Source organism: Gekko japonicus, unplaced genomic scaffold (assembly GCF_001447785.1).
Source record: "Gekko japonicus isolate JY-2015 unplaced genomic scaffold, Gekko_japonicus_V1.1 scaffold2413, whole genome shotgun sequence".
NCBI lineage: Eukaryota > Metazoa > Chordata > Lepidosauria > Squamata > Gekkonidae > Gekko > Gekko japonicus.
The window spans coordinates 254,924-273,728 of NW_015166493.1; the positions used below are offsets into that span (position 1 = coordinate 254,924).

Below are 18,805 nucleotides of genomic sequence, written 5' to 3' on the forward strand. Positions count from 1 at the left end.
CGCCAAAGGTTGTCCTGAGCTGGAGGACCTGGACCTCACGGGCTGCCTGAGGGTCAAGAACGACGCCATCAGGTAAGCTGGAGCTGGAGCTCGGCTGGTGGACCTGACTGCCGGGCGTGGGCTGCAACAGGGCAGGCAGCTCCCGAGTGCTCATTTTCTTGTAGCCCCCCCCCCACACGCTTGCCAACAGTGCCAAGTGCATCTCCTGAGATGTTTGCCCCAAGCAAGACTACATTTCGTGCTGGGTGGTGTGTACTGATCTCTCTCAGCCCCCCGCTTTGCAGGTGTTCAGTTCAGTTCAGTTAACCTTTATTCGCATAAAAATACCTTAAAAGAGGATAACTATAAAAAAAGAAATACACATAAAACCATACATAGCCATACATATAGAGCCTAGCATTTTGCCAACTGCATAATATTGCATAGTGTTGCATAAAACAATTACTCATTGGTAGTTTTCTTGACATAGCTTTATTGCTGATTGTAAAAACACAGCTACTTTAATTGATATTTCCAGAACAGAATCATTTAGAAGACGGTGCACTTTTAAAGCATCAGGAAGGTTTGTCATGTTGGCTAAGATAGGATTTAAATATCTAAAATGTAAATCCACATAAAATTGACAATGCAGACAAATATGTGAAACAGTTTCAATGCATCCAGAGTTGCAGCGGCAAAGTCTATCCACATATACGATGTCGTTATATCTCCCATGCAGATGAATTGATTTGAATACATTGAATCTTGCTAGAGAAAAGGCTCTAAACTGTTGCGGTGCTTGTATACCAGATAGATATGGGGCCATTCGGCCTACCGTAAGGAGCATCTCAAAGTCCAGGGGGGAACAAGATTTGTTGGCTAAGCCGTGTGAAGCCTCTGTGTTTCAATATCGAGGACTCTGCGTTTAATCATCTGAAAAGTGCCCATAAAGGGGAGTATAAACAGAGAGTCCAATGGGATACCCATGCCAGTAGATACTTAAAAACCCAATTACGCAATGTCTTTAGACAATGACAGGAGACCGCTGACCCATATTTTCTGGTAGAATACTTTAAACTTAAGAGCCAGCGACAACAGAATATGAAGAGAAAGAAGAGTGGATATATTAATATACAATGGGAACGACTTTAAATAATACAAAAGAAATCTGGGCCCATAGTCTTGGGGGCATGTCGTGCGGAGGCCCCCCTCTATGTCTATGTCTGCTTTGCAGGTGTGTCTGCTGTGCTCTGACTGCGCTAGTGCAATGGGGGCGGGGGAGAGGCTCCCTGTGGCTCCAGGTAGAACAGAAGGAGTCCACAGGCAGGCAGGAGGGTGTGAGGACTACTGGAGGAAGGGGAAGGAAGACGGCGCTCTCCTGACCCCTGGAGGCCGTCCCCCGTCCCTGAGTGGCTTGGGCAGTAAACAGGAATTGCTCTCGCTTTCTTACGCTTCCCCTGCTGTCAAGAAGGCTGGGATGTTAGACCTCTGAAAGCTGGCTTCTGAGGAAGCCCTCGAAAGGGAAGGCCCGAGGAGGAGTTGTTGGGTCCCCTCCAGCTGCCTGGCTTGGCTGTAGGCATGGTCAGTGTGGCCTTGTGCTCAAGTGTGATCCTTTGAGGGTGGACAGGCGAAACGTCAAAACAGAGGAAAAGACTGTGCTTGGGGCAGCAGTTCAGCAGCAGCATGCCCGAGGTGTCTTTCGAATGTGCCAGCGATCCCTCCCCCCCCCCCCCCCGCGCCTTTGTGAATTCTGTGTGTTTGGATGTCGATCCTGCCTGTTCTGCATGACCACGGGCACCAATGCGCGCCCTCTAAGCCGTGGAGTCTTGTCAGCAAAAATTCTACTTCGCGAGCCACTGGAATGAAAGTTGTGACCAAAACGATTTGGCGACTGCGTAAATTGGTTTGCTCTGGAGCCATCCTTCCTGAGCGCTGACAAAAACGTGTGAGCCGGAGGGTAAAAAACTGTGAGCTATCTCACACTGACTCAGCTTAGAGGGAACACTGCTGAGCGCCTGCTTTTATTGCTGGCTTTACTCTGGTTGGGCTTCTGAGGGGACCAGTGCAAAACCCAGGGATACATGCAGGGCTGCTACCTTTCCAGCTGCCCTCCGGATGACGAAGATTGGGGGGGGCCCCCTCCCGCCCCCAGGAAACAGCCGCTCTGGAAAATAGACTCTCTGGCCGTCTAGCCTGCCCTCCCCGGCTCCACCCTGAAGTCTCCAGGGATTTTCTAGCTGATCCGGGGGAGCGTTCTGTAGGCCTGGCTGGCGTTTTCACCTGCCTAGATTGCTGGAGGACACTCCTGAGCCAGAGTCCGAGTGACAGGCCGGGAAGCCGTTTCAGCATTTCGGGGCTCAGGGGCGAGGGAGGAGTGATGGGGAGCCAAGTCCTGGAAGGAAAGGTGCTGCGGTGACACTTCCGGGGAAAGACCCTCTGCCGCACTCCAGTCCTTCTCTGCCCCGCCCCCTTTCCCATGGGGAACAGGGGCCACGGCAATGCTGCTGGCTTCCAGGATTTATTTATTCACGCTCTTCATAGTCTGCCTTTCTCACTGGGACTTGAGGCCGATTGCACAGTGTCAGCCCCTCTGCCGCCCACGGAATAAGGCATTTGGACCTGGATGACGTCAACTGCAGTTGGGCCCCTTAGAAGCGGCTGCTTGTCACGACGCTGCCCATCCACGCCCATCTTAAGTGGGGAAGTCCTATTTTTGCTGCTCTTTGCTGCTTGTCTGTTCTCCTGGGCAAGGTGCTGCAGGGCTGTTTGGGAAACTGACCTTGATTCTTTCCACCTTCTTTGGTAGGACCCTGGCGGAATACTGTCCCAAGCTGCGTGCCTTGAAGGTGAAGCACTGTCACGACGTGGTGGAGTCCAGCCTGAGCGTCCTGCGCAGCCGGGGGGTGGAGCTGGACGTGGAGCCTCCGATGCAGCTGGCTGTGGTTCTCCTGCAGGGCGTGGTGGGCTACGCCCCATTCATCAACCTTCAGATCTAGCGGAGGAAACCGCTGCTGCTGAGAAGGCGAAGGGGTGGGGAGGTGTGGGGCACGTTGGGCCTGTGTGGGTGTGCAGTGTGTGCACGTGTTGGGGGGGGGGTCAGAAAAGCAAGCCCATCTGCATCTCAGCCAGCTCACTTATTGTATGCAGACTCTGGTCTTCCCGGTGCGATGAGGGTGGCAAGAAGCAGCCAAAGGGCTGCTGAGCCCATTTACCAAGTCCTTTCTCTTCTGGAACTCCACCAGTCATAGGTGATGGCTTTGGGGCAACTACTAAGCACAGCTCGGTGGTGAGAGGTGAGAGAGTGGCCAGCAGGCAACAGGAGCACCTCCCCCCCCCCGTGCTTCCTGGGAGGGAAGGCTGAGTGGGATATAGCCCCCCCCCCTCCACTCTCTCCCTGCTGCCTTGCTCTCAAAGGAAAAGGCAGCACCCTTCGTCTGCGTGGCTTTTGGTCGTGGGGTTTCTGGAGGGAGGGATGTGCGTGTGTGTGTGTGCATTTCCCCGTGCAGACCTTTCCTGAATCTGCTGGTAGGAATGGGTGTGTGTGTGAGTGAAATTACTAGATGTGTGTTCAGAGGTTGCACGGTACTTTGCTCCAGAGGAAAGTATGCTTCCCTGGTGCAGTCGTAGCGGTTAGCTTTTGCTTTCTACTAGGTGAATGTGACTCTACATTATGCAGGTTTCTTATAAGGCTTCTGATATAGAAGAGCAGAAGACCCCCCAGTCCCTTAGCTCCCCGTAAGCAAGGAAGATGAGCCCCAGAGGAGCAGCAGCGTCTCCTGGGTGCCCCGGAGCGTGTCCTGCGACCAAGTGCAGACTGTCGGCTTCCGGGGTGGCAGGAGGAGCCTCGGGTCAGGATGCAGGAGGAGTCCCAGCCCTTGTTCAGGAGTGACTGCAGGAGGGGATGGCCGTTGTCGGGGAGGAGCACGGGAACGGGTCAGTCAGTGGAATTTATGTTTCCTGGCCAGCTTGAGGTGGAGGTATGTTCTCCTCCTCTCTTCACTCTCTGGCTTCCGGATGTCCTTGTATCGCTCCCCTTTGGTGCTTACTACCTGGTTATCAATGCAGCGAATCAACTTCTTGGGAGCCTGGAGAGGAGAGAAGGGGAACCGAGGCTGCCGTAGCTGGGTGCCTGGGCCCTCACTCCCCACGGGCGGCTGGCAGGATTCCTCCTGGCACGCGTCGTTCTTGGACTGTGTGCTGCCAGAGGTCAAAGGCCCCGTGCAGCAGTACACCCACTGGAGGCTGGCTGCTGCATCTCTGTATGGCTTCCTGGGTGTTAGGTTGAGGTGTGGCAATTCTGCCGGGCAATTCTGCTGCCATCTCAGAGTGGACTCCGATGGAACGATCCCGTCCCTGAGAAGGCGGAGGGGCACACGGTGGCTTTACCTGTCCTGAGTGGAGGCCGCCTGGAGAGAGAGGCCTGCTCAGAACTTTGCATTTTGTGACACGCAGCCGTTGAGAGAGTGTGTGTGTCGCCGGAGTCCCTCTGCCGGTGGCCATGTCTCTAGCGAGTGGTGAGCTGGGGCCGACTCGCTGATGGCGGGCACGCTCTCTTGGCAAAATGCAGCCTGTGTGCAGAACAGAAACGCCCACGCAAACCGGCACCTGCTGCCAGTCCTGGAGAAGTCACCTCTGTCACCTGGGGCTCTGCCTTCTGCCAGGAAGGCAAAGGCAGAGCTGTGCAAGGCCAGCCAGCCATACGGGCACCCCGCCACGGGACTTTGTACACCCCCGATGGCAGCCGGTTAGGCTGCTCTTCCCTTCTGGGGGGCCAGGTCCTCTTCAGGCACTCCCTGACTGCTGCCAAGAAGGGTTTGGAGGATGGTGCTCGGTCCCCCTCCCCTGGCCTGGGCGTGATGGGCTTGTGCCACTCACCCCCTTTGGCGGGGCTGGCTCGTGCGTCTTCTGATCCTCTTCCCTACCCACCATCATGTACCTGCAACAATACAGAGCAAAATTGCCTCTTGAGTTTCTGCAAGCATTCCTGGTTTGGGGGGGGGGGCTTTCCAGGGAAGGGCTGGCCCCTTGCTGCTGAGAATCTCCTAGTTTCTCCCTGCACGGAGCATGCAGGTGCCAGGCTTTGGCACATGTGTGTGTGTGGGGGGAGAGTGCGCCTTTCCCTCCTCACTTGTCAGAAGAGAGGTCCCTGGGCCACCCCCTGCCTGTGGCAGAAGTGTGGGGGCCTTCCCATTTAAAGCTGGTCTCTAAAATTCCACGTTTGACCCTCTTTGGCAGGAGGCAGTGTTGCTCGCCAAAACTGTTGTGCTTGAGAAGTCTTCGCCAGAGGAGACCTCCTCGGTGTCTGTGCCGCCCCACTAGGGACTGTGGGCAGGTCGCTCTGTGCCTCCACCTCCCAGGAGGCCCCCCCCCGCTTCTCTCTCCAGGGCGTGAGTGGGGGGGAAACGAAGACCAGACGGGTGACTGGAGCCAACAGTGAGTTCAAATCTGTTATTTTTGGAAAAAATCAAACAGGAAATGTTGAGTTGTGCTTTTACACCCTGGCCGAGACTTGAGGCTGGCTGCCTGTATTTCAACTTCTGCATCTGTGGTGAGAAATACAGAACTCAAATGCCACAAACGAGAATTCTGTCCTTCATCTTTGCTTCAGGTTTAAGTAGAAGGGTCTCGCACACCCCCAAAGGCTTCTGAATGCGCACTACAAGCAAACACCAGTTGAGACGGTGGAAAAGCCTCCTGCCTTTCGGACACTGGCATTAGGCTGTCAACCTATCCCCCCCCCCTCCCCCCTGCTCTCTAAGTTCGGGACATGCCCTCCTAAGGGCCCCTGGCCTCCGTGACCTCCCTTGCCCCTTCCCAGTGGGCCAGCCATGTGGGCATGTGCAGACTCAAGTATGGGGAGGCCTGAAGGGTGATGTTCTCCCATTTTTTCCTTATCAGTTTAAAATCCTTCTTCCGAGCAAAACTGTGAGGGAGTGATTTTTCTCTCATTTTACAAGACGGGGAAGCGGAGATGGAATGCCAAGTCACCTGGTTTTCTTTTGTTGAAATATTTTCTGCCTCTTAGTCAAACATCTTTTGCCTCAAATTCACTCACATGGCCTCAAGCCTTTAAAAAGTCCCCTTGAATCCTCTTTAAGCTAATACAGTTCCATAAAGAAAATACACGGGACCACGAGATGGTTCCCTTCGACCACCTGAGCCGCTGTGTGAGCCGGTCCCATTCCAGCACACCAAGAGCATCAACAACCCCCTCCCCCAATGCCAGCATCCCCCCAGTCCCACCTGCATGTCGAGGCCGGGGGGGGGGAAGGTTCCCGTTCAGACCGCCTAGTGGCTCACTGCCTTTCGTTCCTCTTCTCTTGAGCCAGTTCTGTTGGTCTGAAAGCACGTTCTTGAGTCCTGTGGTACCCCAATTTTTTTAACATTTTCATTTCTTAAATATCTTTTGCCTCAAATTTACTCGCATGGCCTCAAGCCTTTAAAAAGTCAAAATTTTTACTTTATCCTTGAACAGAATGATTTTGTTTTTCTCCACTGGACCTGACAGAAGGGAGTCGTACGATAAAACCCAGACATTTTAAAACCAGATTCAGCCCAATTCAAGGTATTTTTGTAATCAAAAATTTTTATATGACCTCAGTAAGCATGGGGATCAATTTAACCCCCAGTAGAGTCATTAATTACCTGTAATTTTTAGTCATAATCTCTGATGACGCATTTGCTTGATCCCTCCGCTAAAGAGTCGGCTGACAGAAGGCCGAGAGGTGCGTGGTCTTTGTGCACCTGCCGGAGCCCAGGGCTGCAGGACAAGCTTGCGCCTTGCTGCTCGTGGGACCCACCCCGCCCCCCGTGGCACCTCCTCAGGCACAAGGGCACATCAAAGGCCACGTGCCCCACTTGATCCCTCCGCTAAAGAGTCAGCTGACAGAAGGCCGAGAGGTGCGTGGTGTTTGTGCACCTGCCGGAGCCCAGGGCTACAGGACAAGCTTGCCTTGCTGCTCGTGGGATCCACCCCGCCCCCCATGGCCCCTCCTCAAGCACAAGGGCACATCAAAGGCCACGTGCCCAGTGGCAGTGGGGGGGCTCCTTTGCCCAAGGGTGCGCATAAAGTACATGTCTGGGCCCTTGGCAAACTGGCTCCCTAACAGCTAATCCAATGATCAACACCGTTCTTTCTCAAACTGTGACCAAAGCGGCCCCAGTTAATCTGTCAGCGTTATCAGTCCCCAAGTATGAATCCTCCAAAGGGACAACACAAAGTCTTCCCAAGTGTAAGATGCAGTTAAATCACATTCTTTTTTGGGGGGGAGGGGGCCCCAAACCTCCAAAGCACCCAAGTTTATATCTCGTCCCCGTCTTCATCCTAGGATGGGGCTTTCACCCTACCCTGTGCCAGGATGCCAGCACACTGCTTGTCCTTATTCAATTTGGACAGCTATGTGCTACCATAGGGAAAACCTCAATTTCCCCAGTCATGGAATGAGAAACAAATATTCATTTATGTGCCTCCCCCCCAACTCAGGTGTGCAATCAGCTATGACGTCATGGCAGAGGGGCCAGGAGAATTCCACAAAGAACTCTATCATCAGGAGGTGGCCAGAGAAACCATTGCCTACAAGCCCCTACCTGTGCTGGGGCTCCCCCTACTGGTGGACACGACAGTCTGTCGTATCTTCCTTAGTGGCAGTCTGCTTCACAGCTCCTGTTCTGCGCAGGGTTCCGAGAAGTGGTTTCTTAAAAGATACAAAACACACCCCTGTATCCGTGGTGGTGCAACTGCTCACTCAGCACCACTTGGGGAAGAGGGTTAACTTGGCCATGCCAGGAGAAAGGGAAGCGGGTGGGGAGGCCCATTCTCTCTCCCCCTTTCTTAGCTGAGTCGGCATGAGCCCCCCGGCTCCCTGGACCGCGGGAGGCAGCTGGGCCTCTTGGGCTCCTCTGAGGAAAGCCAGGATTTGCTGCGATTTGGGAAAGCAGCAGAGAGCACGCCAGTGCAGGCCACGGCACCCATGGGCACCCCACCACGGGGGATTACTGGCCTGGAGGCCCCCGGCTGGCCCCATCTAAGCTGTCAGTATGTGGACAGGAGGCCACCAAGGGAGTCCACGGTCAGTCCACAGAGGCAGAGGCCATGGCGGCTCTGTTCATCTCTTGCCCTGAAAGCCCCATAAGGGGTTGCCGTGAGTCAGCTGTGCCTTGACAACTCTCTCCGCCACCAGCAGCAGCTTCCCTGCAGTGGTATTCCTCCTCTAAAGGTGGCAAGCGGAGCTTCAGCGGCCAGGGCCTTGGCGCCGATTGGGGAAAGCAGCAGGGAGCATGCCAGTGCAGGCCACGGCACCCATGGGCACCCCACCACGGGGGATTACTGGCCTGGAGGCCCCCGGCTGGCCCCATCTAAGCTGTCAGTATGTGGACAGGAGGCCACCAAGGGAGTCCACGGTCAGTCCACAGAGGCAGAGGCCATGGCGGCTCTGTTCATCTCTTGCCCTGAAAGCCCCATAAGGGGTTGCCGTGAGTCAGCTGTGCCTTGACAACTCTCTCCGCCACCAGCAGCAGCTTCCCTGCAGTGGTATTCCTCCTCTAAAGGTGGCAAGCGGAGCTTCAGCGGCCAGGGCCTTGGCGCAGGTCAGCTCAAGAAGCCTGTCAGAGAGATGTAACTCCGACCCAGGTCCCCTCGGGCCAAGCTCAATTCTTTATCAGCCTGAGTGATAAAAGAACAATGCAGAAGACCCCAATAACCACTGGGCAGGGTGAATTGCCAGAACGATTCCCCTTGCCCTCAAATGGAGTTTTGTTTTTGAATAACACGTCAAGGAGGGTTCAGCACAATGGAGTTGTAGGACCCAATTTAGTGGCTCCGCCACTGGCAGCTTCTCTTCGGTGGTATTCCTACTATAAGGGTGGCGAGCGGAGCTTCAGCGGCCAGGGCCTTGGCGCAGGTCAGCTCAAGAAGCCTGTCAGAGAGATGTAACTCAGACCCAGGTCCCCTCGGGCCAAGCTCAATTCTTTATCAGCCTGAGTGATAAAAGAACAATGCAGAAGACCCCAATAACCACTGGGCAGGGTGAATTGCCAGAACGATTCCCCTTGCCCTCAAATGGAGTTTTGTTTTTGAATGACACGTCAAGGAGGGGAAAGGAAGACCCAGCACAATGGAGTTGTAGGACCCAATTTAGTGGCAGGGAGGTTTACAGGACCCAACTGCCCATTTCTGAGGGCCGAGGCCTTCCTCATCAGGGGCTTGGGTGTGCAGAGGGGCGTGCGATGACTCCGCCTTCTGCAGCTTCTTGGCTCCTCTGTACTCACATTTAATTGCCTTGCATCCAGTTTCAAAATCTCACTGGAATACTTACTGCAGTGAGCTACTTGGCCAGCCTTTGAGTAAATGGCCTTCCAATCCCCTTGACTCAAACTTCTGTTTCTAGTGGGAGTTGAGGCCCAAGAAGGCGTGTGGCTGAGTTCAGTCTAGCCCTAGTGCAGTTCACATTCCTCACTTCTTGCTGTCCTCCCAAGTTCTGAAAGGACATGCGGCCCACTCCAGATTGAGGTGGGCTGAACAAAGAGGGTGGCTTAAGATGGCACTGGAAGCCGACCTTCTAGTCTCCCTCTCTCATAATACTAGAACGTGGGAGCTCCCGAAGGGCAGTAGGTGCGGGATGGACAAAAGGCAGTACGTTTTCACTCAACAAGTCATTAAATCGTGGCATTCACTGTCCACGGAGGTAAGAATGACAACTAGCCAGTCTAGCCCGAGTGCAGTTCACATTCCCCACTTCTTGCTGTCCTTCCAAGTTCTGAGAGGACATGCGGCCCACTCCAGGTTGAGGTGGGCTGAACAAAGAAGGGTGGCTTAAGATGGCACTGGAAGCTGACCTTCTAGTCTCCCTCTCTCATAATACTAAGGGCAGCAGATGCGGGATGGGCAAAAGGCAGTACGTTTTCACTCAACAAGTCATTAAATCGTGGCATTCACTGGCCACGGAGATAAGAATGATAACTAGCACAGAAGCCGCCACAATGACGGCTCTTGCAGGGCCTCCCCATGTACTTCCCTTTATTTGGGCTGCTGCAACAGCCGACCTCTTGGCCATCGGCCTCCCGGAGCATCCTGGCGTTTGGCTTCCCCTCTGCCCACCAGAAGAGGAGAGACGGGCACTTTGCATAGCGGCCTTCACAGTCAGCCAATCGTGTCTTGTGCCCGAGTACTCACCGTAGGACTTACGCTTGCTGCAAGCTTCACAAGAGTCTTCCTGAGAGGGAAAACATCATTTCGCAAACTTCCCCACTAGAAGGAAAAGAATGGTTTGCTTGGAGCACGAGACCAACTTTGGGTGTGTTTGTGGCAGGCTGGGCCCCCTCCCGCTATAGTGCCTGGGAGTGCGTCAGGAAGAGGCGAGAACCAGGAATGTCCTCTTAGTGATCCCCAGGCGCTCCAAAATCTGACCTTTCCTAGGAACCAAGCAGTCCAGGGCAATGGAAGCAGGTGGAGGGGGGGGCCTTTGGAGTAAATGCACTGTTTTATTCACGTCCTTCGTTTCTACCCCACCTTCCTCCCCACGGGGGGCCCAGGGCGGCTGACCTCCTCCTCTCCTCCACTTGACCCTCACAAGGACCCTGTCTGTGCCCGGGGGTCACCCAGCAGGCTTCCCCAGTGGAGAGGGGGCCTGAACCGGGGCCTCCCGGACCCCCAGTCTGACTCCTGCAACATTTGTGGAGCTTCTAGCTACAGACCATGCTGGCGTTATGAACTGAACTCTGAGTCATCCGCTGGCTAAGAAACCTGATCTAATGACCAAGGAGAAAGAGGACGCACAGGAAGAAGACCTTTTCCAGGGACACCGTGCCTACCGTTTAACATGCCCACATCTCCCTGGGGTGGCGGGGGGGTGGGGAGGGACCAAGCTTTGCCGTAAGGTGGCTAAAGCGTCTGGATTCTGAAAGATGTGCACCACAGCACAGTGAGACCCCCCAACACAGAATGAGATCTTTGGTCCAGCACCAGGTGGGAGCCCATCTTTGAACACCCACCTGTTGATGTCTGCAAAGCCCGGGACGTAGGCCTCCCATCATTTCGACAAAGGCCTCCATGTCAAAGTTCTCTTCGGCTGACTCGGGGCATCCCAGGTCTTCCAGAACGCTTGTCATAGAAGAGAAGAACACGGTCATCCATCTCCCTGGGAACGCAGGGAGCAGAGAGGGAGGGAATGAGACCAGCAGCACCGGCTTTTCTCCTCTGCCCTGTGTTCTGTGGGGGAAGGATCCACAGCACCTCTTCAGAGGTGAACGGTGGTTTCAAAAAAAACGGTGGGAGTTGACTTGCTTGCGCAAACTAATTCTTTGGTTAAAAAAAAGCAGGATAGAGAGTCGATACAAGACATAGACAAGATTTTTAAAATAGCCTTCATTTGAAATGTGGTGTTGGAGGACAGTTTTATGGATACTGTAGACCACCAAAAAGACACATAAGTGGGTTCTAGACCAAAATTAAGTCTGAATTCTCTCTAGAAGCTAGAATGACTAAACTTTGGTCACATCATGAGAAGACCAGACCCACTGTAATAGACAGTAATACTAGGAAAGGCTGAAGGCAACGGGAAACAGTGAGAGACTCAACATGAGATGGATTGATTCCATAAAGGAAGCTGCAGCCTTCAGTTTGCAAGAACTGAGTAAGACTGTTAACAATAAAATATTTTGGAGGTCATTAAATCACAGGGTCACCATTAAGTTGGAAACAGCCTGACGTCCTCTCTCTCTCTCTCTCTCGTGTGCACACACGTCCGCACTTACAGATTTGGAACAGGAAACATTTTTTGCTTTGGTTTGAAATATATAAATCCAGGATGGATGGTTTCTTGATTGAGTTTGTCATTTTTATATCTGTTCAATCATCTTCCTTTCACTTAAAGAACCCGAAGTCTCCAGCCATCAGAGAAGCCGCAGCTGGAAGCAAAGGCGGCCTCTTCCGACAGGGACCGGGAAGCCCTGCAGCTAATGAGCCGCTAATGCGCTCGCTGCGGGCTCCCTTCGCCAATCAGCTATTTAATACTGATCAATGTTTTTCTTTTCTGTCACAGTCACTCACAGTAATTAACAGCAAATTAATTCAGTTTGAAGTGACCATTAATGACACTTATAACCATCTGACAAATTTCATACTACAACTAAGTAATAATAAATTGCCTTTATGAGAGGGAGAGGGTTCCTTATAAGGAACATGGGATTTCGGGGGTGGGGGGAGAGACGCCCGAGGTAAGTGACAGGAAGATCCGCTGGTTCAGGTGTTCACCTCTTGGCCACCCCAAAGGCTCAGAGTTAGAGAACAGTGTGTGGAAAAGGTAAACAGCAACGATTAAAACCACAATTAAAATCTCCCCCGTCGTTCTTTGATTTTGCTCTGGCCACTGAAACTCAAGCCCAGATATTTAAAAGAAAATGTCCCATGTCATGGCGAATACTTTTGCGAATACATTTGCGATCATGGTTGGTCCTTCAGGAGGAGGAGGAGGTCTCCCAGCCTTCTGACTGTGTGCTTTCGTGACAGAAACGTTTTATGAACCACCATGATGGTTTTGGAGCCAAGGTAGAAACATGGGGCTCAAGGACTCAACAGGCTGGAAGAGCACTTTAGATGACATTCGCGAGGCCAACAGAAGTCCGTCCACTCTGAAAAGCAGGCAAAACATTCCTGGGGAAACCCCACATCATGTTTTCTTTGAGAAAATTTTACACATCCCTGCGGGGTGTGTGTGTGTGTGTGTGAGGGGAAGTGAGATCTCATTTCCAAAGCTGGTCAGTTTGTGTGGTGTGGAGAACCAAACAGAGAAACAGGAGATGGGGGTCATTTTTCTGTCCTCGCAGAAACGACACAAGTCAAACGAATCCACCACTCCCCCTCCCCCAGGCCTATCTGACACTCTGCAACTTTTAGGAAGCACACGCACGCCTCACACAGGCTGGATCCAGGTCAAGACAAAATGTCCAGATGTCTGGCTTATTTAGGAATGAGGCTGCATCTTCAGGAATAACGGTAAAAGTCACTCTGTGGATGTACAAGGTCGCACGGAAAACTTGTCTGGACACATGTGCTGCCCAGGGAAGTTTGTGCTCTTGACATCATGCCCACCCCTTACTACGGAATGACTGTCTTAAATCTCTTGTTCTATTTTCTTTTACTGATGTCCTGATTGCTTGTATTGGACTATTGTACTAGATGTGCTGAAATTAGTATGCCACAATTTTGCCATATGAGTAATTTTGTGAAGCTCAGAAACTTTCAAATGCCCACATCAGTCTGCTTCAAACTTCTCCTAGCATCAACAAAGCTGCCACTGTTTAATGATCCATTTGGTAGTTATTAAGATGCATCTTGTGATGGACCTTTTCTTGTTAACTCTGCCCTTGGAAGATAGCTTTTCACTTCCCAGCGCCCTAAAAGCAAACGTGCAAATGCCAGGCACAGCTTTTGAGGATAAAAAACAAGGAGACATGGTTGTCATGGAGCTCCAGAGGAGTTCTTTTGATTGTTACGTGGCTTCTGTTAGCAGAACTGCAGCCCAGGAAAACAATGAACAGGGCCACCGAGTTTAAGGCAAAGGGTTGTCCTGGAGTCTTTTAGGGGGATTTCTATGTGTGCCTGTCAGCAGGCTGGGTTGCCGTTCACACCGGTACTCTGTGCAAGAGGAAATGGGGCGTCACTCCTGTCCTGTCTACACTTCAGAGTGGAAACTGCTTCCAGAACGGTGTGTTTATACACCTACTTAAGATGTGTGTACATGCCCTCGGAGAAGGGGAACTGGCCCTGGGAGATATGGCCGCTTGTGAATCCAGCATGTATTTATCACAACATGTGGACTATAACAGTACATAGAACAGAGCTAGTCGGCCTATTTCGGAAGCACACTTTTAAGAAAGAATCTAATTAGAAACACAGTAAGCATCTGAGACTGAGCCGCCTTGGCTTGGCTGCACGCAAGCATACTTTTCAGCCACTGGTTTTGTCAACAGGGGAAAACAAGAATGGATTCGAAGGCAGGTTGCTTGGAAACAGAAGCTGCGCATGTTCGTAGGGAAAAGGCTCAGGGACGAACCTTTCTATGATGCCTTTAAAGAAAAAAGTACCTTCAAGTCAGAACTGACTGAGGGCCACCCTGCAGGGTTTCCAAGGCAAGAGATGTTCAGAGGCGTCTCGCCACTGCCTGCCTGCAGGCTTCCCTGGTAGTCTCCTGCCCAAGTCCTAACCAGGGCTGAGCCTGCTTCGCTTGCAGGATCTGAGGAGGCTGGGCTAAGCCTTGGTCCACTCAGGTCACTGTGACGCCATTAGCATGGCAAACTATGTCCCACAACTTATTCCACTAATGTCCCCAATTTTCCCATCTCTTTCCTCCCCCTTACACTGCGGTTCCCGGCCTTTTCAGTAGGGTGACCCACAACTCTCAGTTTACTAGGCGTAGCGACCCATTTTTTGAAAAAGCAGAGCCTGCACAAATCAACAAAACTGCGGAAGCCTGAGACCTACTTTCACAGGCTTCCCGACCCACAAGTTGGGAAGCACTGCCCTAACAGACTTTTATCTCAAATACTGCCACTCTGCCTGGGCGTTTCTCTGACCGTCTTCTTCCCAGAGATCATGTCAGTCAACCCTCTGCTACAGTCATGCCAGCCTTCTAGGCATCCTCTGTCCTTCAGGAAATGCTGCAGACGCCAGGGTTTCGATTCCCCCTCCCCCTCCTCCCCCTCCTCCCCCCACATACTCAGAGAATAACTGGTGCAAGCATGCAAATCCCCATCCGCTTCCACAACTGGGTATTTCATTCCAGCTGCGAAACCTGCCCTTGTAGTTGCAGAGTTGGGAGTGTCTGGGTGCAGAATTCAGAGCTCACATGCCTGCTATGATGCAGGTGTGCATGTGGAAGACCGCTGAACATGCCTGAAGGAAGAGGCCTTGTTTTCAAGTAGTCAGCTGACCAGAAAAACACAGGTCTGGAATGTTCTTTGCCTTTAACAGATTTGCAAAATAACTGCAAATGGGCAGTATCATTTGGCTGTCCCTATATGAACTCATATCAAAGCCACAACGACTCTGGCTGGCTGAAAAGTTACAAAAATGTAATAGCTGAAATAATATTCTGAATGAATAAAATTGATAACCCTGGATGTTTTTGAAAAGAGGTTTTTTGGGTGCTCAGTGCCAGAAGTTTGCAAATAACTAGGGACTAGGAGTTCTTTGAATCTCTACAGCCAGTGTCAAATCATTCTTGTCTAGATACCCAAAGTGAGCAGCTACTAAGAAGAATTACCAGTTTTCCTTACTAAAGGCTGGATGCCTTAGTTAAGAAAGTGCCTCTAAGTTCTAACTTTCTGTTAGGCGCCACAATCAAGATCAAATAGATTCATCTGAAGGGGCAGGAGTTTAGTAAGAAGAGATCAGCATTAAGAGCTGAAGAATCTCCTTTCCCTTCCCTCCCCAGAACAGACACTCTGTGAGCAACGCTCCCTCTAAGCTGTGGAGTCTTGTGAGAAGAAATTCCGCTTTGTGAGCTACTGTCATTAAAGTTGTGAGCGAGCGCTTTGGCTACTGCATAAACTAGTTTGCTCTGGAGCCCCATCCTTCCTGAGCTGAGACAAAAATGTTTGAGCTGGAGACTAAAAAGCTGTGAGCTAGCTCACGCTAACTCAGCTTAGAGGGAACACTGCCTGTGAGGTAGGTGGGGCTGAGAGCTCTTTCAAGGACTGCGCTTGAGAGAACAGCGCCAAGAGAACTGTGACTGACCCAAGGTCACACCAGCTGGCTGCATGTGGAGGAGGAGTGGGGGAATCAAACCTGGTTCTCCCAGATGAGAGTCCACGCTCCTAACCACTACACCACACCGAAGAAGAGAGCGAAGAGCAGCTTACAATCTCCATCCCTTCCTCTCCCCACAACAGACAGCCTGTGAGGTAGGTGGGGCTGAGAGGACTCTTTCGAGGACTGCTCTTGAGAGAACAGCTTTGAGAGAACTTATGACTCACCCAAGGTCACCCAGCTGGCTGCATGTGGAGCTGCGGGGAATCAAACCCAGTTCTCCAGATTAGAGTCTGCAGCTCATAACCACTGCACCAAATGGATTTAGCTGCCTGCACCACGCATGGACTTTTAAAAACACTGCTAAGTCCACTGACATTTCTCCAACCCTGAGGAAGTTCCACTGAGCTCCTCTAGGCTTACTCCTGAGTCACAACCAGCATCCATTGTGTTCGGTGTACAAGAGGAGCATATGCCTTAAATCTGCCTGGTCTTCAGGATACTTAGCTGACAGTAGGAAAATGCATCACTGTGAATGAGCAATGTTCAATTAACTCCAAAATGATGAGATCAGTTCTTTTGGCGCAGTGGTTAAGTTTGGTGTCGTGGTTAAGTTTGGTGTCGTGGTTAAGTGCACGGACTCTAATCTGGGAGAACCGGGTCTGATTCCCCACTCCTCCTCCACTTGCAGCTGCTGGATGACCTTGGGCAAGCCGTAGTTCTGTCAGAGCTGTCCTTGAAAAAAGAGCAGTTTCTGTCCAGAGCTCTCTCAGCCTTGCCTACCTGACAGGGTGTCTGTTGTGGGGAGGGGAAGGGGAAGGAGTTTGTCAGACGCTCTGAGACACCTTTGGGTAGTGAAGGGCCATGGGGTGTAAATCCAATCTCCTCCTCCTCCTCCTCTTCTTCTTCTTCTGCCGCTGCTGCCGCCGCCAGGGACTCAGTACTAAAGACCATCCTCACCCAGTTGTTGTGACTGGACAACCAGCTCTCCCTTGGTTCCAATCCTGTTCTTTGACAGCAGCCCAAGGTGCAAAAACAGTAGCAAAACTTGGGAAGGGATATCAATAATAATAATAATAATGCCACCACTAGAGTGGCAGCCAAGTCAGTGTGTGGCAGCAAAACCGCCAGACTTGAATCTTGCTGGGGAGCCCTGGGAAGTTCAATCCCCAGCACTCTGCCCCTGCACTGGCCTTCCCCTCAACCGCCGCCGCCTACTTTGCTGGGTGCTGGAACTGGAGCCTCTCTGGGCAGGGCAGGGCAGGCTAAGGAGGGAGGGGGGGAGAAAAGCCCCCGGCGGGGCCCGGGCAGCTGGGAAGAGAAGGGAGGACGGGGGTGGTGGTGGTGGTGTGTGTGTGTGTGTGATTAATGGTGTAAAATCCAAAAGTGACCCAGAAAACAGAGGGGGGACTCTTTCGATTAGACTTGGGGGTCTACAGCACCCCCCCTTCCACTCCGCCCTTCCTCTGCGTCCCACGGGCCCCTGACTGGGGACCCTCTGCTGTCTAGACACCCCCCCTCTCTCTGGACCGGGGTTCCCAACCTCTGGGTGGCGCCCGGAGATCTCCCATGACCGTGACTGGTGGTTCCCCTGGAGGGAATGGCTGCTTGGGGGGGTGGCCTCGGTGGCCTCCTGCCCCGCTGAGCCCCACCCCCCCGGGTATTTCCTCACCCAGCGTTAGCCGCCCTCCTCCGGCCAGCCGCGCAAGTTCCTCCTCCTCCCTTCCTTCCTTCCCCGGGAGCGAAGCGGCGGCCGCCAGGGGAGGCCGGCGTATCAGGGCGGCGCAGTCGGCCTGGCCCCTCGCCTCCTTGCGATCCGGGGGAGACGCCTCATTCCGGGAGGTCTCCCGGGCCAGCCTGGAGGCCGGCAGTCCCACGGGGTCCAGTGTGTGTGTGTGTGTGAGGGGAAGTGAGATCTCATTTCCAAAGCTGGTCAGTTTGTGTGGTGTGGAGAACCAAACAGAGAAACAGGAGATGGGGGTCATTTTTCTGTCCTCGCAGAAACGACACAAGTCAAACGAATCCACCACTCCCCCTCCCCCAGGCCTATCTGACACTCTGCAACTTTTAGGAAGCACACGCACGCCTCACATAGGCTGGATCCAGGTCAAGACAAAATGTCCAGATGTCTGGCTTATTTAGGAATGAGGCTGCATCTTCAGGAATAACGGTAAAAGTCACTCTGTGGATGTACAAGGTCGCACGGAAAACTTGTCTGGAAACATGTGCTGCCCAGGGAAGTTTGTGCTCTTGACATCATGCCCACCCCTTACTACGGAATGACTGTCTTAAATCTCTTGTTCTATTTTCTTTTACTGATGTCCTGATTGCTTGTATTGGACTATTGTACTAGATGTGCTGAAATTAGTATGCCACAATTTTGCCATATGAGTAATTTTGTGAAGCTCAGAAACTTTCAAATGCCCACATCAGTCTGCTTCAAACTTCTCCTAGCATCAACAAAGCTGCCACTGTTTAATGATCCATTTGGTAGTTATTAAGATGCATCTTGTGATGGACCTCTTCTGGTTAACTCTGCCCTTGGAAGATAGCTTTTCACTTCCCAGCGCCCTAAAAGCAAACGTGCAAATGCCAGGCACAGCTTTTGAGGATAAAAAACAAGGAGACATGGTTGTCATGGAGCTCCAGAGGAGTTCTTTTGATTGTTACGTGGCTTATGTTAGCAGAACTGCAGCCCAGGAAAATAATGAACAGGGCCACCGAGTTTAAGGCAAAGGGTTGTCCTGGAGTCTTTTAGGGGGATTTCTATGTGTGCCTGTCAGCAGGCTGGGTTGCCGTTCACACCGGTACTTTGTGCAAGAGGAAATGGGGCGTCACTCCTGTCCTGTCTACACTTCAGAGTGGAAACTGCTTCCAGAACGGTGTGTTTATACACCTACTTAAGATGTGTGTACATGCCCTCGGAGAAGGGGAACTGGCCCTGGGAGATATGGCCGCTTGTGAATCCAGCATGTATTTATCACAACATGTGGACTATAACAGTACATAGAACAGAGCTAGTCGGCCTATTTCGGAAGCACACTTTTAAGAAAGAATCTAATTAGAAACACAGTAAGCATC

General features: G+C 52.2%; 2 protein-coding genes across 2 annotated transcripts in view; one reads left to right on the forward strand and one right to left on the reverse strand.

The window, feature by feature from the left end:
• The window catches only part of FBXL15 (F-box and leucine-rich repeat protein 15), a gene marked incomplete at its 5' end in the record, with an annotated part of 6,340 nt that extends 3,296 nt beyond the window's left edge, over positions 1-3,044 (forward strand). The window contains 2 exons of the mRNA XM_015412194.1: positions 1-72; positions 2,786-3,044. Of these exons, the coding sequence (XP_015267680.1) occupies positions 1-72; positions 2,786-2,975 (262 nt within the window). The remainder of the gene's footprint in view (positions 73-2,785) is intronic.
• Positions 3,045-3,454: 410 nt separating this feature from the next.
• On the reverse strand, positions 3,455-11,106 carry CUEDC2 (CUE domain containing 2). Its single transcript, XM_015412195.1, is given in 7 exon segments — positions 3,455-4,064; positions 4,855-5,102; positions 8,451-8,520; positions 8,834-8,894; positions 10,181-10,225; positions 10,969-11,003; positions 11,005-11,106. Coding segments are annotated over 7 exon segments (708 nt in total). The 3' UTR covers positions 3,455-3,917.
• Between the last annotated feature and the right edge of the window lie 7,699 nt (positions 11,107-18,805).